This window comes from Phocoena phocoena, chromosome 14 (genome assembly GCF_963924675.1).
Source record: "Phocoena phocoena chromosome 14, mPhoPho1.1, whole genome shotgun sequence".
NCBI lineage: Eukaryota > Metazoa > Chordata > Mammalia > Artiodactyla > Phocoenidae > Phocoena > Phocoena phocoena.
In genome coordinates this window covers 76,998,856-77,011,926 of record NC_089232.1, presented here as the reverse complement: position 1 = coordinate 77,011,926, position 13,071 = coordinate 76,998,856, and the positions used below count along the sequence as shown (strand labels likewise).

Sequence of the window (13,071 nt, the reverse complement as noted above, 5' to 3'; positions counted from 1 at the left end):
CAGGGGGAAGATGTGGATAACAACTAACAGTGGCCAGCATACAAACCGATAAAACATGTTTAGCTAATTTAATAAATGGAATGGAAAAAATTTGTATATAAATATCTTAATAATGCTTGATGGTTAGTATATGATGATGATAATAAACTAAAACTCCCAAAGTATGCAAGTAAACAGTTAAGGGTAACCACTAAAACGTTAGAAATACAATCTCTATCTTTAAAACCAATACATAAAATAAGAAAGTTAAACTATCAAACCGGAAGAATACAGGAAGGTGAAAGGTGGAAATAGCATAGAAAATCTTAGTAACCAAAAACACAAAATAAGATGTATGAATGAATCCAACTATATCAGTAATCATAATAAATGTAAGTAGATTAAACTCATTATTAAAAGACATATCAGACGAGTAAACAAAATTCAACAACAGTCTGCTTTATATAGGGCATGTGCAGAATAAGACTATGTTAAGTTTGAAAATAAAGAGATTTAAAAGATTTAACCAGGCAAATATTTACCAAAGTGATGTAGCAAAATTAACAGAAGCAAAAAAGACTTTAAAACAAAAATCATTATTATGGAAAAGAGGAACACTGAACAATAATGAGAGGAAAAATCTACTGATAAGATCTAACAATTATAAACTCTATCTTTTAAATAACAAGTCAAAGGAATAGCCATACAATAATTCTTAAAACATTTTTAGAATATTAGTAAAACAATAAAAATTAATGGGAATTGAATTATTCAATCTACAAATTGAAAATTTCCAAATAACTCATGCAATTAAACCTCATTAGATGAGTTTTTTTTTTTCCAGAATTGTTAAAAACCGAATCAGAAATGGAGTTCATTGCTTTGAAATAGAATGGGAAAAGCCTGGTATGTATACACTTTAAGCAAAATTTATAACATTTGGTCATGTATGTTTAGCAAATATCATATACATAGGTAAAACATACGTATGTATATAAAAAATAAAGACGAAAATATATCACATACATCAAGGATTAATTTCATAGTTTACCTGTGCTATGTAAACAGCCGTTGACTGATAGTAAATATTTAAAACTTAAGTAATTTTATTTCAAAGTCTTAAATTGATATTTCTTTTGTAATTAATGTTTACGAAAACAATATGGAAATAGTTTTTATTTATATTTCTCAAGAAAATACTGCTACAAATGGTCTAGTCATTGGATTTCATTGTATAGCTGGGTCTAAAGAAATCAGGGTTGCTGTAAAGCACCTGGGGTGCTCTTCCTCTCCTTTCTTTACTCTGTTTAGTTTTCATGGGATTTTTTTTTTTTTTTTTTTTTTTTTTTGGCTGAGTTGGGTCTTTGTTGCTGCGTGCAGGCTTTCTCTAGTTGCGTCGAGCGGGGGCTACTCTTCGTTGTGGTGCGCGGGCTTCTCATTGCAGTGGCTTCTCTTGTTGCAGAGCACCGGCTCTAGGCATGCGGGCTTCAGTAGTTGAGGCTTGCGGGCTCTAGAGTTCAGGCCAGGCTCAGTAGTTGTGGTGCACGGGCTTAGTTGCTCCGCAGCATGTGGGATCTTCCCGGACCAGGGATTGAACCTGTGTCCCATGCATTGGCAGGTGGATTCTTAACCACTGCGCCACCAGGGAAGCCCTTCATGGGAATTTATAATGGTCAAATTACTCTTCTCTTCTACAGGCAGAAATACAGTGAACTCTGAATTAGCTCCAAAACTGAAGGCAAGGAAAGCACAGATCATTTAAAGTGGAAAATAATACCAAATTCATTTCTATTTGGCTTTGAAATTAGATTGTATAATTACATGTGAATGAGTGAGAGAACAGATTTGAAATGAAATGAACGTTGTAAGTAACTTTGAAGAATTAAATGATAAAGAATTAGATAAGTCGTTCTAAGCAATAATAGGAAAATAGCTAAAGAATTTTGAAAACTGTTTAGGAACCGATCCACCAACTGTAGTAGATTTTCAGGAAAGACAATGGCATTAACCCAGTTTGGCAGTGCATCTCCTTTGTTAAGAACTGAGGATTGGGTGCCCACTTTCACTTATCCTTGTAGGAGTCATCCCTTAAGGGAAAAAATGTACCCCACGCTACTTTAACTAAGAAATAATTCTAAGTTCACTTGTTTCTATTGTTTCTACTTTAAACTTATCAATGAATAGTTTCATTATAGTTTGGCTTCTTATGGAGTTTTCCCCTCATATAAGATAAATACAAGAATCTAGTCTACTGTTTACATATCTTATTGTAAGTTTACATATAAGCATTCTCATTTTCACTTATCAGGTGCTTGTGAGTCCAGTAAGCCCAGGTGTGTCCTCAAGAGATTGATAACCTTTGAAACAACAATCTGGAAAATAGTGATAGTTTTGATGACCATTTCAATTCTGTCCTTTTCAGAAGCTACCACTAAAGAAAGCCAATGTTAAAGTTTTAGGAAATTGTTTCCATTCTTTATCTGAAATTTTACACTTATATGAAATTAAAACAAACTAGCCTTATCTAAATAAAGTTTCCTAGTCTCTAAGCTGCTCCTCCCATCTCTGAAGCAAGAGAAATTTAAAGTTCTAATTTAAAAGGAACCTCTTTTCAGCTCTTCCCAAGTGGAATAAAATCACTTCTGTACTAGTATCAACAGATTATTAGAATAGAGGTGTTATAAAGCAAGATTTGCATCAATTATCCATTTGTGAATGACCTAGTTGACTTGGTAAACTGAAGTTACCTGGAAAAATGTAATATGTCAACTCTGTAATTAAAGCTGTTTTACTGTATTTTTAATCCTTTAGAACATTACTCTGTAGAAGATAAACCTGGAGAATTGGTTTTACAAACAATAGAAGAAGAATCATTGTTTGAAGCAGCTTATCCTGAGATTGTTGCTGTTTATCAAAAACAAAAGTCAGAAACTAAAGGCAAGAAACAAAAAAGTAAGTATCACATTTGATAACTATTTAGCCTGCACACAAATATTACAAAAGAGCGACCTGTCTTATTTGAATCTGTCTTGTCCAGATTTTGCTGAAAGTTCTGTAAAATCAAGAGTAAGGATTGTACTTTTTCTTGTCTCGACACAGTTTGCTTTAAAATCTAAAAGCCAAGAATAGACCATGCTGCTCTGAGTCTGCTAACTTAACTGTTAGTAATTACACTAACCACTTATTGAGCAACTAGTATATATAACATATTTTGGATTATAAATACATTTTCTTTATTTCCCAGAACTCAGTGAGGAACTTACAACATGCCACTCAACTATAACATTGTTTCCAAAATAAAATATTTTATACTATTTTATTAATAATTATTTTGTTATAATTATGTATAACACAGTTTCCAGGAATGCTCTGAGACAAAAGGCAAAAATTGATCATACAGAAGATTTCTGATCTGAGCTTTTTAATTTGTTTACCCATATTAGGAAAATAAAATAGATTTTAATTGTATTATATATTTTTTTTTCTTTCAGGCACGAAAACTAAGTCTAAAGGAAACAGTTTGCCAGAATCAGATGATATGATGACTTTTCAATCACACACGACTTTAAAACCCACACGTGAAATCTTTTCTAAGCAGAATTCCAAGTTAAATTTGGAAATTTCCCCTGATTCTACATTACCACAGGAATCTACTGTGTCATTGAATACCTTGCTTTTACCTGAAGATGCTCCCTGTTTGAATACACAAGAACAGTTAATATCTTCTCCAAGACCTTTGGCTGTGCAGGAAATTAAAGCTATCAGTAAGTCTCTGATTACAGAATCTAGTCAACCCAGTACCTCATCCCATAATATATCTGCAATTGCTGATCTGCACTTGAGCACCATTGACTGGGAAGGTACTTCTTTTAGTAATTCTTCAGCTATCCCAGGGAACACTTTTGCTCATGGTGTAAAATCGGAACTTGAAACAGCTATCCCTGATAGCTTTAAAGATATTACAGAGCAATTGTCATGTGAATCAGAATGGTGCACTGCAAGCATTAATAAACAGTTCGATTGGGATCTTCAGAAGACTGATCCTGAAGAGCACCTACTTTCTGGCATTACTGATTTACATCTTCAGGATTTACCTTTAAAGGAACGAATACATATAAAATCATCATCTCCTCAGAATAATGTACAACCAGATGATGATCTGAAAACATTGTCCCTACTTACTGTGCAAGAACACTGTATTGCTAATAGTACTTCTGAGTGTCTGTCACATCTTTCAAAAGATTTTCTAGGAATTCATTTGCAAAATGAATCTAGAAACTGTAAAGTCCTAAAAGGAAACCAGCTGTTTCCAGAAAACTATAAAGCAAATACTTCGATACCTTATTCTGTCAATAACCCAATAGTAAAGACCTCCAGTGTTAGAATTGGACCACCAAATACTGCCTTAGATTATAGTAGAAAAGTTGATAGGCAAACCACTCGGAAAACTGTAATGAAGAAGAGTGTTTGCCTTGACAAACATTCCTCGGGTGAAGAAATTATCCCAGAGTCTGGGAAAGCTAAGTCCACAACTCAAAAAATGAAGCAGAATTCTCAGAAACATAGCGCAGCCCAGTTCAACAACAATGATGCCAACAAATTGAGTAACCCTAAAGCACATATTAAAGAAACTGAACAGTGTGTCCAGCCTTATAAAACAGCTGGAAATGAAGAAGCCTGTTTCCAAGATGCAGCAAAAGGGTCTCTGAGTTTTCTACAGTGTCATAAGGAAAAAGACGTCTCTGGTACCTGTTTGGATAGTCCTCTTCCTTTAAGTCAGAGATTAAAACTAAGGTTCCAAAACACCTGAAATTCAATTTAAAATATTCAAGTATAACTTAGTATTCTAGTACTGTTGGCATTAGCAGAAGCAGAAGGAAGGTATCTAGTTAATGTATAGTAGAAAAATTTAACGAGATTCTATATGTTGTGAGACACTTGACATTTTAACCAAAACTGTAATAAAAAATGTTACCTAAAACTTTGGTTTTAAAAGGCGATTCTCTGCAGTGAAAACTTCAGATAATGTATATTTTTATAACATACTTTTTTCATTAAAAAAATATCTTTATTGATTATTCTTAAGTTATATCCTTAAAATGTTAGTATACTACTAGACAGAGTAAACGCTCCATTCATTTGCTCATTTTTACTCATTTCTTCCACAAGCCCCTAAAGCATTTTTTGATATTCCAGCTTGTTCCCAAGGGATAACTCTTTATAATTGCCTGCATTCTCACAACATCTTCTGTTGTGCCTTTCTGAGAGTTATATTTGCTTTCAATGTGAAGATACTTTCAGCTGCTCTTCCAGTTTCAGTAATCTTATTCTCTTTTGTGAGGGACAAAAAAAAAAAAATGGAAAAGGAGGATGATGATCAATATATATAGTGAAAATCATGGTTGTGGTAGCTGAATAAACTGAGGAAATCTACTTCTTACATATCCCCAGAAGTCCACAGGCATGCCAAGTGGAAAAAGATTTGGAAAATAGAATGTATAACCAGAAGAGGATTAGGAACTTGCTCAGGGTCATTCACGTAATTAATAGTGGTATGGGAACCAGATTGCTTGCCTCTCAATTCATTGCTTTTTCTGTTAAAATTTTTCTTCGATAGCACTTTTTTCTTCCCCTTTTGTTTTAACAGTGCATCTATACAATATCAACTACAGCACCTCCAAATATTAAGCTATTCATTTATTTATTTAGCATTCAAAAAGTCTAGAGGGAACCAGATTGGAAAGATAAAAGTAAAACCGTTGCTACTTGCAGATGACAAGATCTCGTGTTTATGAAATTCTGAGGAATTCACTAAAAACTATTAGAACTGATAAATGAGTTCAGCAAGGTTGCAGGATACAGGATCAACATATAAACATCAGTTGTATTTCTATACCCTTCTAATGAATAATACTAAATGAAATTAAGGAATTCTTTTTACAACAACAACAAAAAGAATAAAATACTTTGGAATAAATTTAACAATAGAAGTACAAAATTTTTACTCTGAAAACTATAACATATCATCGAAAGAAATGAAAGAAAACCTAAATAAATGAAAAGACATCCCATGTTCATGGATCAGAAGACTTAATATTAAGATGACAATACTCCCCAAACTAATTTGCATATTCAATGCAATCCCCATCAATTCTGGCTGATTTCTTTGCAGAAACCAATAAGCTGATTCTAAAATATATACGGAAAATTAAGGGATACAGAATAGGCAAAACTATCCTTAAAAAAAAAAAATGGCAGGACAGGACTTGCCCTTCCTGATTCTGATTTCAAAACTTACCACAAAGGTACAGTAATGAAGAATGTGTTGAATGGCGTAAAGGTAGACATATAGATCAGTGGGATAGAACTGAAGGTCCAGAAATATGTCCTCACATTTATGTTCAGTTGATTTTCAACCAGAGTGCCAGGACAATTCAATCGGGAAACAATAGTCTTTGAGCAAATTCTACTGGTACAATTGAATATCCACATGCAAAAGAATGAAGTTTGATCTCGACCTCATAAAATATAAAAAAACACACAAAGGTGGGTCAAAGACCTAAATGTCAGATCTAAAACTATAAAACTCTTAGAAGAAAACATTGACATAAATCTTTGTGACTTTGACTTAGGCAAGGGTTTCTTAGATATGACACCAAAAGCTCAGGCAACAAGAAAAAATAAATTGAACTTCATCAAAACCAGAAACATTTGTGTTTCAGGGGACATCATCAAGAAAATGAAGAGACAACCCACAAAATGGGAGAAACTATTTGCAAATCATAAATGTAATAAAGGGGCTTATATCTAGAGGGACTCATGTAAAGAACACTTACAACTCAATAATAAAAAGACAAAAGTGGGTAAAATATCTGAATAGATATTTCTTCAAAGAAGACATACAAATGGCCAACAAGTGGATGAAAACATTCTCAACATAATTAGTCATCAGAAAAATGCAAATCAAAACCACAAAGAGATGCCACTTCACAACAAATAAAATGGCTAGAATCAAAAAAAGTGTTTGGTGAGGATGTGAAGAAATTGGAACCCTCACAACCTGTTGGTAGGAATGTAAAATGGGTCAGCCACTATGGAAAAAGACTGTTGGTTCCTCACATGGTTAAACATAGTTACCATATGATCCAGCAAATCCACTCCCAGGTGTATACCCAAGAGAAATGAAGACACACCCACACAAAAACTTGTAAACAAATGTCCATAGTGGCATTATTCACAATGGCCTAAAAGTGGAAACAACTCAAATGCCCATCAACTGATGAATGGATATACAAAATGTGGCATTTCAATACAACGAAATACTGGCAATAATAAGAAATGAAGTGCTGATACATATTACAATGTGAAGTTTGAAAACATGCTATGTGAAAGAGACCAGTCACAAAAGACCATGTATTATATGATTCAGTTTGTATAAAGTGTTCCAAATAGGCAAATCTGTAATATATAGAAACACAAAGTAGACTCATGGTTGCCAAAGGCTGGCAGGGAGGGGAGGTTGAGGAAGGAGAAGGGAAATAACTGCTTGCAAGATGGGTTTTGGGGGGAGTGTGTGATGATGAAGATGTTCTAGAATTGATGGTGAAAGTTTGAATATACTAAAATCATCGAATTCTCCAATTTAAATAGATAAATTCTGTGGTATGTGAATTATATCACAATAAAGCTGTTTTAAAAACAAAAAGAAATTGTGGAGAGTTTTACCTGTCCAAACTCTTTAATATCTAAAATGTATATAGTCTAACCTCACTGGCATATATGCACTGCCATCATTATTGTCTAGATTTGAAAATAAGTCCAGAAAAGTGAAGAGATTTATTTTCCCAAGACTGGAGATGGAATTGTGTTTATTTATCTAGTATTTATTTCATTATGCCATGTTGTAAAATTAGGATCAAATTTGGAATACATTTGAAGTTTTGTGCTTTTCTGAAGTTATGATTTTGGGTGTTTTTTTGAAAATTCTACTAAAAATATATAAATACTTTGAATCAAGTGTAACATTGTTTTAGAAAAGTGTCATGTCTGCAGAGCACTTAATATATATAAAATCTTACTGGGCAAGGAGAGTACTGAATAAAGGCAGTCAGTCCACTGCTCTCAAGAAACCCACCTATTCTAGCTGAACTGATATGTTTTCTAAAACCTAGTGATTTTTTGTATTGATAGAAGTGTATACCTTTGAACAACGTGGAGGATTAGGGGCACCAACCCTTACTCCCCACGCTGCACAGTCAAAAATCCTTACAGAGATTTACAGTCGGTCCTCCGTAATTGCAGTTACACATCCCAGATTCAACCATCCACAGATCATGTAGTACTGTAGTATTTATTTATTGAAAAGCATTTCGCCTAAGAGTGGACCTGTGCAGTTCAAACCTGTGTTGTTCAAGGGTCAGCTGTATTTACTTTTAAGGTAATACTTCTGTGTGGTTAATTAAAAAGGTGAAACAGTACAAAAATACAGAGAGTGAAAAAGTCAATCTATCTTTAATGCTCAGACTCCAATTCTTGCATCTAGAGGCAAACACAGTTTCTAATGTCTTGTAGATCCTTCCAGAGGTGTTCTGTACCAACATATTAATGTATCTTAGAAATTTCCCATGTCAATAAATACGATGTCTCACTCTTTAATGACATCAATATCCCTACGTGTGTATCTGCACAGATGCCTAGAGCTATACAGTAGATGTGAATGTCATGTTTGATTTTAACTGTTGATAAATGTACAATTGAAACATTTTTAAATCTCTAGGGCTAACTAAACTATTGAAATTCAGATATGTGAACTAAATCATATGAATGCTTTTAAAACTCATATTTGACTTTGCTGTAAGCTTCCTCTTTTAAAATTTTCCCATATGCCCTTAAATAGTTAAGCATAATTGTAAATGACATGAATTTACACATGAAAATAATAAATTTACTTTGAAGACCTGATGTTAGAAAAAGCTGACAGTATGGCTACCAAGAGTGTTATTTCTGTGGTAAAATCACATTTTAGAATTTGACCAGTTTTGAACGAGTACCACATATTTTTAGTAATCTCAATTTTAAGGGCCCATGTAATGTAAGTTTTTAATTTTTCAAGGTATCATGCTTTTGACATAAATTGGACATTAATTACTTCGTAGGTGTGTGTACAGCTCTAAGTTCTGAGGTTAGAGTTGTATAAAGACCCAATACTCTACATTGAAGGGGATGAGTATGAAATTTTACTTTGGAGTAATTAATTTTGTTTTGAACTGCTCACCTGATCCCACACCCAGTCAATTTATGTTCTCAGAAATAAACCTAAAGACTCAATTCCTTTTTCACGGACTTTTTTTCTTTTTTGAAGTTTAATTTACATACAATAAAATCCACTCATTTTAAATGTAAAGTTTGATGAATTTTGGTAATTGTATACAGTTGTGTAACTTCCACCACAATCAAGATATGGAAAAGTTCCATCACCCTTAAGTTTCCTTATGCTCCTTTGCAATTAATCCTCTCTCCCAAGCCTTGATCCCAGACAACAACTGGTACTCTTTTCTCACTATGGTTTGCCTTTTCTAGAATTTATGTACATGGGACCATACAGTATATAGTCTCTGTGTTTGACTTTCTACTTAGCATGTTTTTAAGACTTATCTATGTTGTCTATATTAATATCTTGTTCCATTTCATTGTAGAATAGTATGACATAATATTAATATACCATTTTTTTAATTCTTTCATCAGTTGATGGAAAAATAGGATTGTTTTCACATTTGGGCTATTATGGATAATGTAGCCATGAATATTCAGATATAGGTCTTTAGGTGGACACACATTTTCATTTCTTTTGGATAAATATCTGAGAGTGAGATTGCAGGTTCATATGATCAGCATATGTTTAATTTTTTAAGATACTACCAAACTCTTCCAAAGAAGCATTGTCTTCCCACCATAGGGGTTTCAATTATGCTACATTATCACCAAAACTTAATATTGTCAATCATTTTCACTTCAGTCATTCTAATTAGTGTATAGTGGCATCTCATTGTGGCTTTATTTGCCTTTTCCTGATAACTGGTGGATTAATTATCATGTGCATATAGGTCATTCATATATCTTCTTTTGTGAAATTTCAATTCTTTTTGCCAATTTTTAAATTGGGTAGTTTGTCTTCTTGTTATTCAATTATAAGTGTTCCTTATTTTTTTCTAGATACAAGATGTGTTTTGCAAAAATTGTATCCCTGAGTCTGTCATTTTAACTGTGTCTTTCAAAGAGCAAAATATTTAAAATTTTAATGTCTACTTTATTAATTTTTGTTTCCAGTGGCCTATTTAAGATATCTTTAACCTAGTGTCCCAGATATTACTTCTGTTTTCTCCTACAAGTTGAATGGTGTTTACCTTTTATATTTGGGTCTGTGGTTCATTTCAAGTTAATTCTTTGTACAATGTGAGGTAAGGATTGAGGAAAATTTTTTTCCCATACAGATATCCAGTTATGCCACCATGACTCGTTGAAAAGACATCATTTCCCCCATTGAATTACCTTGGCTCCTTTGTTGAAAATCAATGGACCATGTAAGAGTGGGTCTATTGCTGACATATTCTTTCCATGGATCTGTATGCTTTTCATCACTCCAATACCACACTGTTTTGTTTTGTTTTGTTGGGTTTTGGGGGGGTGTTTTTTTTTGGTTTTTTACATCTTTATTGGAGTATAATTGCTTTACAATGGTGTGTTAGTTTCTGCTTTGTGACAAAGTGAATCAGTTATACATATACATATGTTCCCATATGTCTTCCCTCTTGCGTCTCCCTCCCTCCCACTCTCCCTATCCCACCCCTCCAGGCAGTCACAAAGCACTGAGCTGATCTCCCTGTACCACACTGTTTTGATTACTGTAGCTTTATAGTAAGTCTTGAAATCAAGTACTGTATTTTTGTTCATTGCCTGTATTTTTTTGTCAAGATCACCAACTGACCTTCGTGTTACTAAAGCTAATAAACAATTTACAGTCTTAAATTTAACTTTCTGCAGAATTTGGGACTATTGAACTTCCCTCTTTCTTGAAAATTTCTGTTGTTTTGCATGTCAGCACTGCCTCTTGGTTTATCTCCCACGTCCTTGGCTATCGTTTTAAACTCCTCATAGGCTTAAATATCCATGCTCGTTAAATACTTGTGTTCCTTCAGTTCTCTCTCTGGCTCTATTCTCTCTAGATATTTTCTATACTCATGACTTCAACTGCTTATGTGCTTATGACTCCAGATATAGATCTTTGGCCAAAGCTTCTCTCCTACTCTATAGATCTGCCCATTTTACCAATTTCTGACATCACCAGGGATGAGTATGGTAATAGAGATGACAGAGGCTCTGAGGTGCTCAACATCCCTAACCCGGGATGTAGTTCCAAGCCTTGCTGTAACTGGTTCCTAGTTCCAAGTGAAGTCATTTGGGTAGTGTACGTTCATTCAACCCAGAAACATTTATTCAGAGTCTAATGAATAAGTATTACACACGTCAAATGCCAAGGGCTGCCAGGAAAGACAAAGTGGAGTAAAGCCCAATTTTTACTTCCAAGGAGTTGACAAGCTAGAGCAAGGTAGGGCAGTGTGGCATATTTGCATCCAAGAAAAAACTATATTGGCTAGCACAGAATTGTTAAATGAATGCAGTAGGCAATCAATATTACAGGAATCTTTCAGAGGAGGGAAGATTCTTTAAGCAAACTAAAAGAATTTGGGCTTTGAAGCATAGGCAGCAGTATGGTTGGCAGAATTGGAACAGCATTACCAGCAGAAGATATTTCAGTGGATGAGGGAATAACTTGAAGTAACCTTGACACAGATTAAAGAATGAGAGTTGGCATGTTTAGGGAATGGTGAAAAAAATCTTTCAATTGTGGAGTTATTTGGAACTCCAGTCTCTAGAGAACAAATTGCTATGCAGGCAAAGGAATCACCAGGAACTGGGGAGAAGTAATGAGGAATCTGGAGCAGAAAGCAAGCTAGGCTATCTTAGGGCAAAGAGAAAAAAGAAATATAGCAAAGAAACTGACCAGGATGCTAAAGGATTCTGAGTGTATAAACCACATATAAAAGTTTATGTGTGTCCTTTTTGACCCACCTCCTAGAGAAATGGAAATAAAAACAAAACTAAACAAATGGGACCTAATGAAACTTAAAAGCATTTGCACAGCAAAGGAGACCATAAACAAGACAACCCTCAGAATGGGAGAAAATATTTGCAAACGAAGCAACTGACAAAGGATTCATCTCCAAAATTTGCAAGCAGCTCATGCAGCTCAATATCAAAAAAAAAAACAACCCAATCCAAAAACGGGCAGAAGACCTAAATAGACATTTCTCCAAGAAGATATACAGATTGCCAACAAACACATGAAAGGATGCTCAACATCACTAATCATTAGAGAAATGCAAATCAAAACTACAATGAGGTATCACCTCACACCAGTCAGAATGGCCATCATCAAAAAATCTACAAACAATAAACGCTGGAGAGGGTGGGGAGAAAAGGGAACCCTCTTGCACTGTTGGTGGGAATGTAAATTGACACAGCCAATATGGAGAAGAGTATGGAGATTCCTTAAAAAATTAAAAATAGAACTACCATATGACCCAGCAATCCCCCTACTGGGCATATACCCTGAGAAAACTATAATTCAAAAAGAGTCATGTACCACAATGTTCATTGCAGCTCTATTTACAACAGCCAGGACATGGAAGCAACCTAAGTGTCCATCGACAGATGAATGGATAAAGAAGATGTGGCACATGTATACAATGGAATATTACTCAGCCATAAAAAGAAACAAAATTGAGTTATTTGTAGTGAGGTGGTTGGACCTAGAGTCTGTCATACAGAGTGAAGTAAGTCTGAAAGAGAAAAATAAATACCATATGCTAACACATACTTATGGAATCTAAAATAATAAATGGTTATGAAGAGCCTAGGGGCAGGATAGGAATAAAGACACAGACGTAGAGAATGGACTTGAGGACACAGGGAGGGGGAAGGGTAAGCTGGGACAAAGTGAGAGAGTGGCATGGACTTATATTACTACCAAAT

The 13,071-nt window shown here is 34.3% G+C and overlaps 1 protein-coding gene across 1 annotated transcript in view; it reads left to right on the top strand.

Moving 5' to 3' along the window:
* The window catches only part of GEN1 (GEN1 Holliday junction 5' flap endonuclease), a 28,756-nt gene extending 23,437 nt beyond the window's left edge, over positions 1-5,319 (top strand). Inside the window, exons 12-14 of the mRNA XM_065891336.1 lie at positions 824-885; positions 2,791-2,931; positions 3,471-5,319. Coding sequence (XP_065747408.1) covers positions 824-885; positions 2,791-2,931; positions 3,471-4,789 — 1,522 coding nt within the window. The 3' untranslated portion in view covers positions 4,790-5,319. The remainder of the gene's footprint in view (positions 1-823; positions 886-2,790; positions 2,932-3,470) is intronic.
* The last annotated feature ends 7,752 nt before the right edge of the window (positions 5,320-13,071 follow it).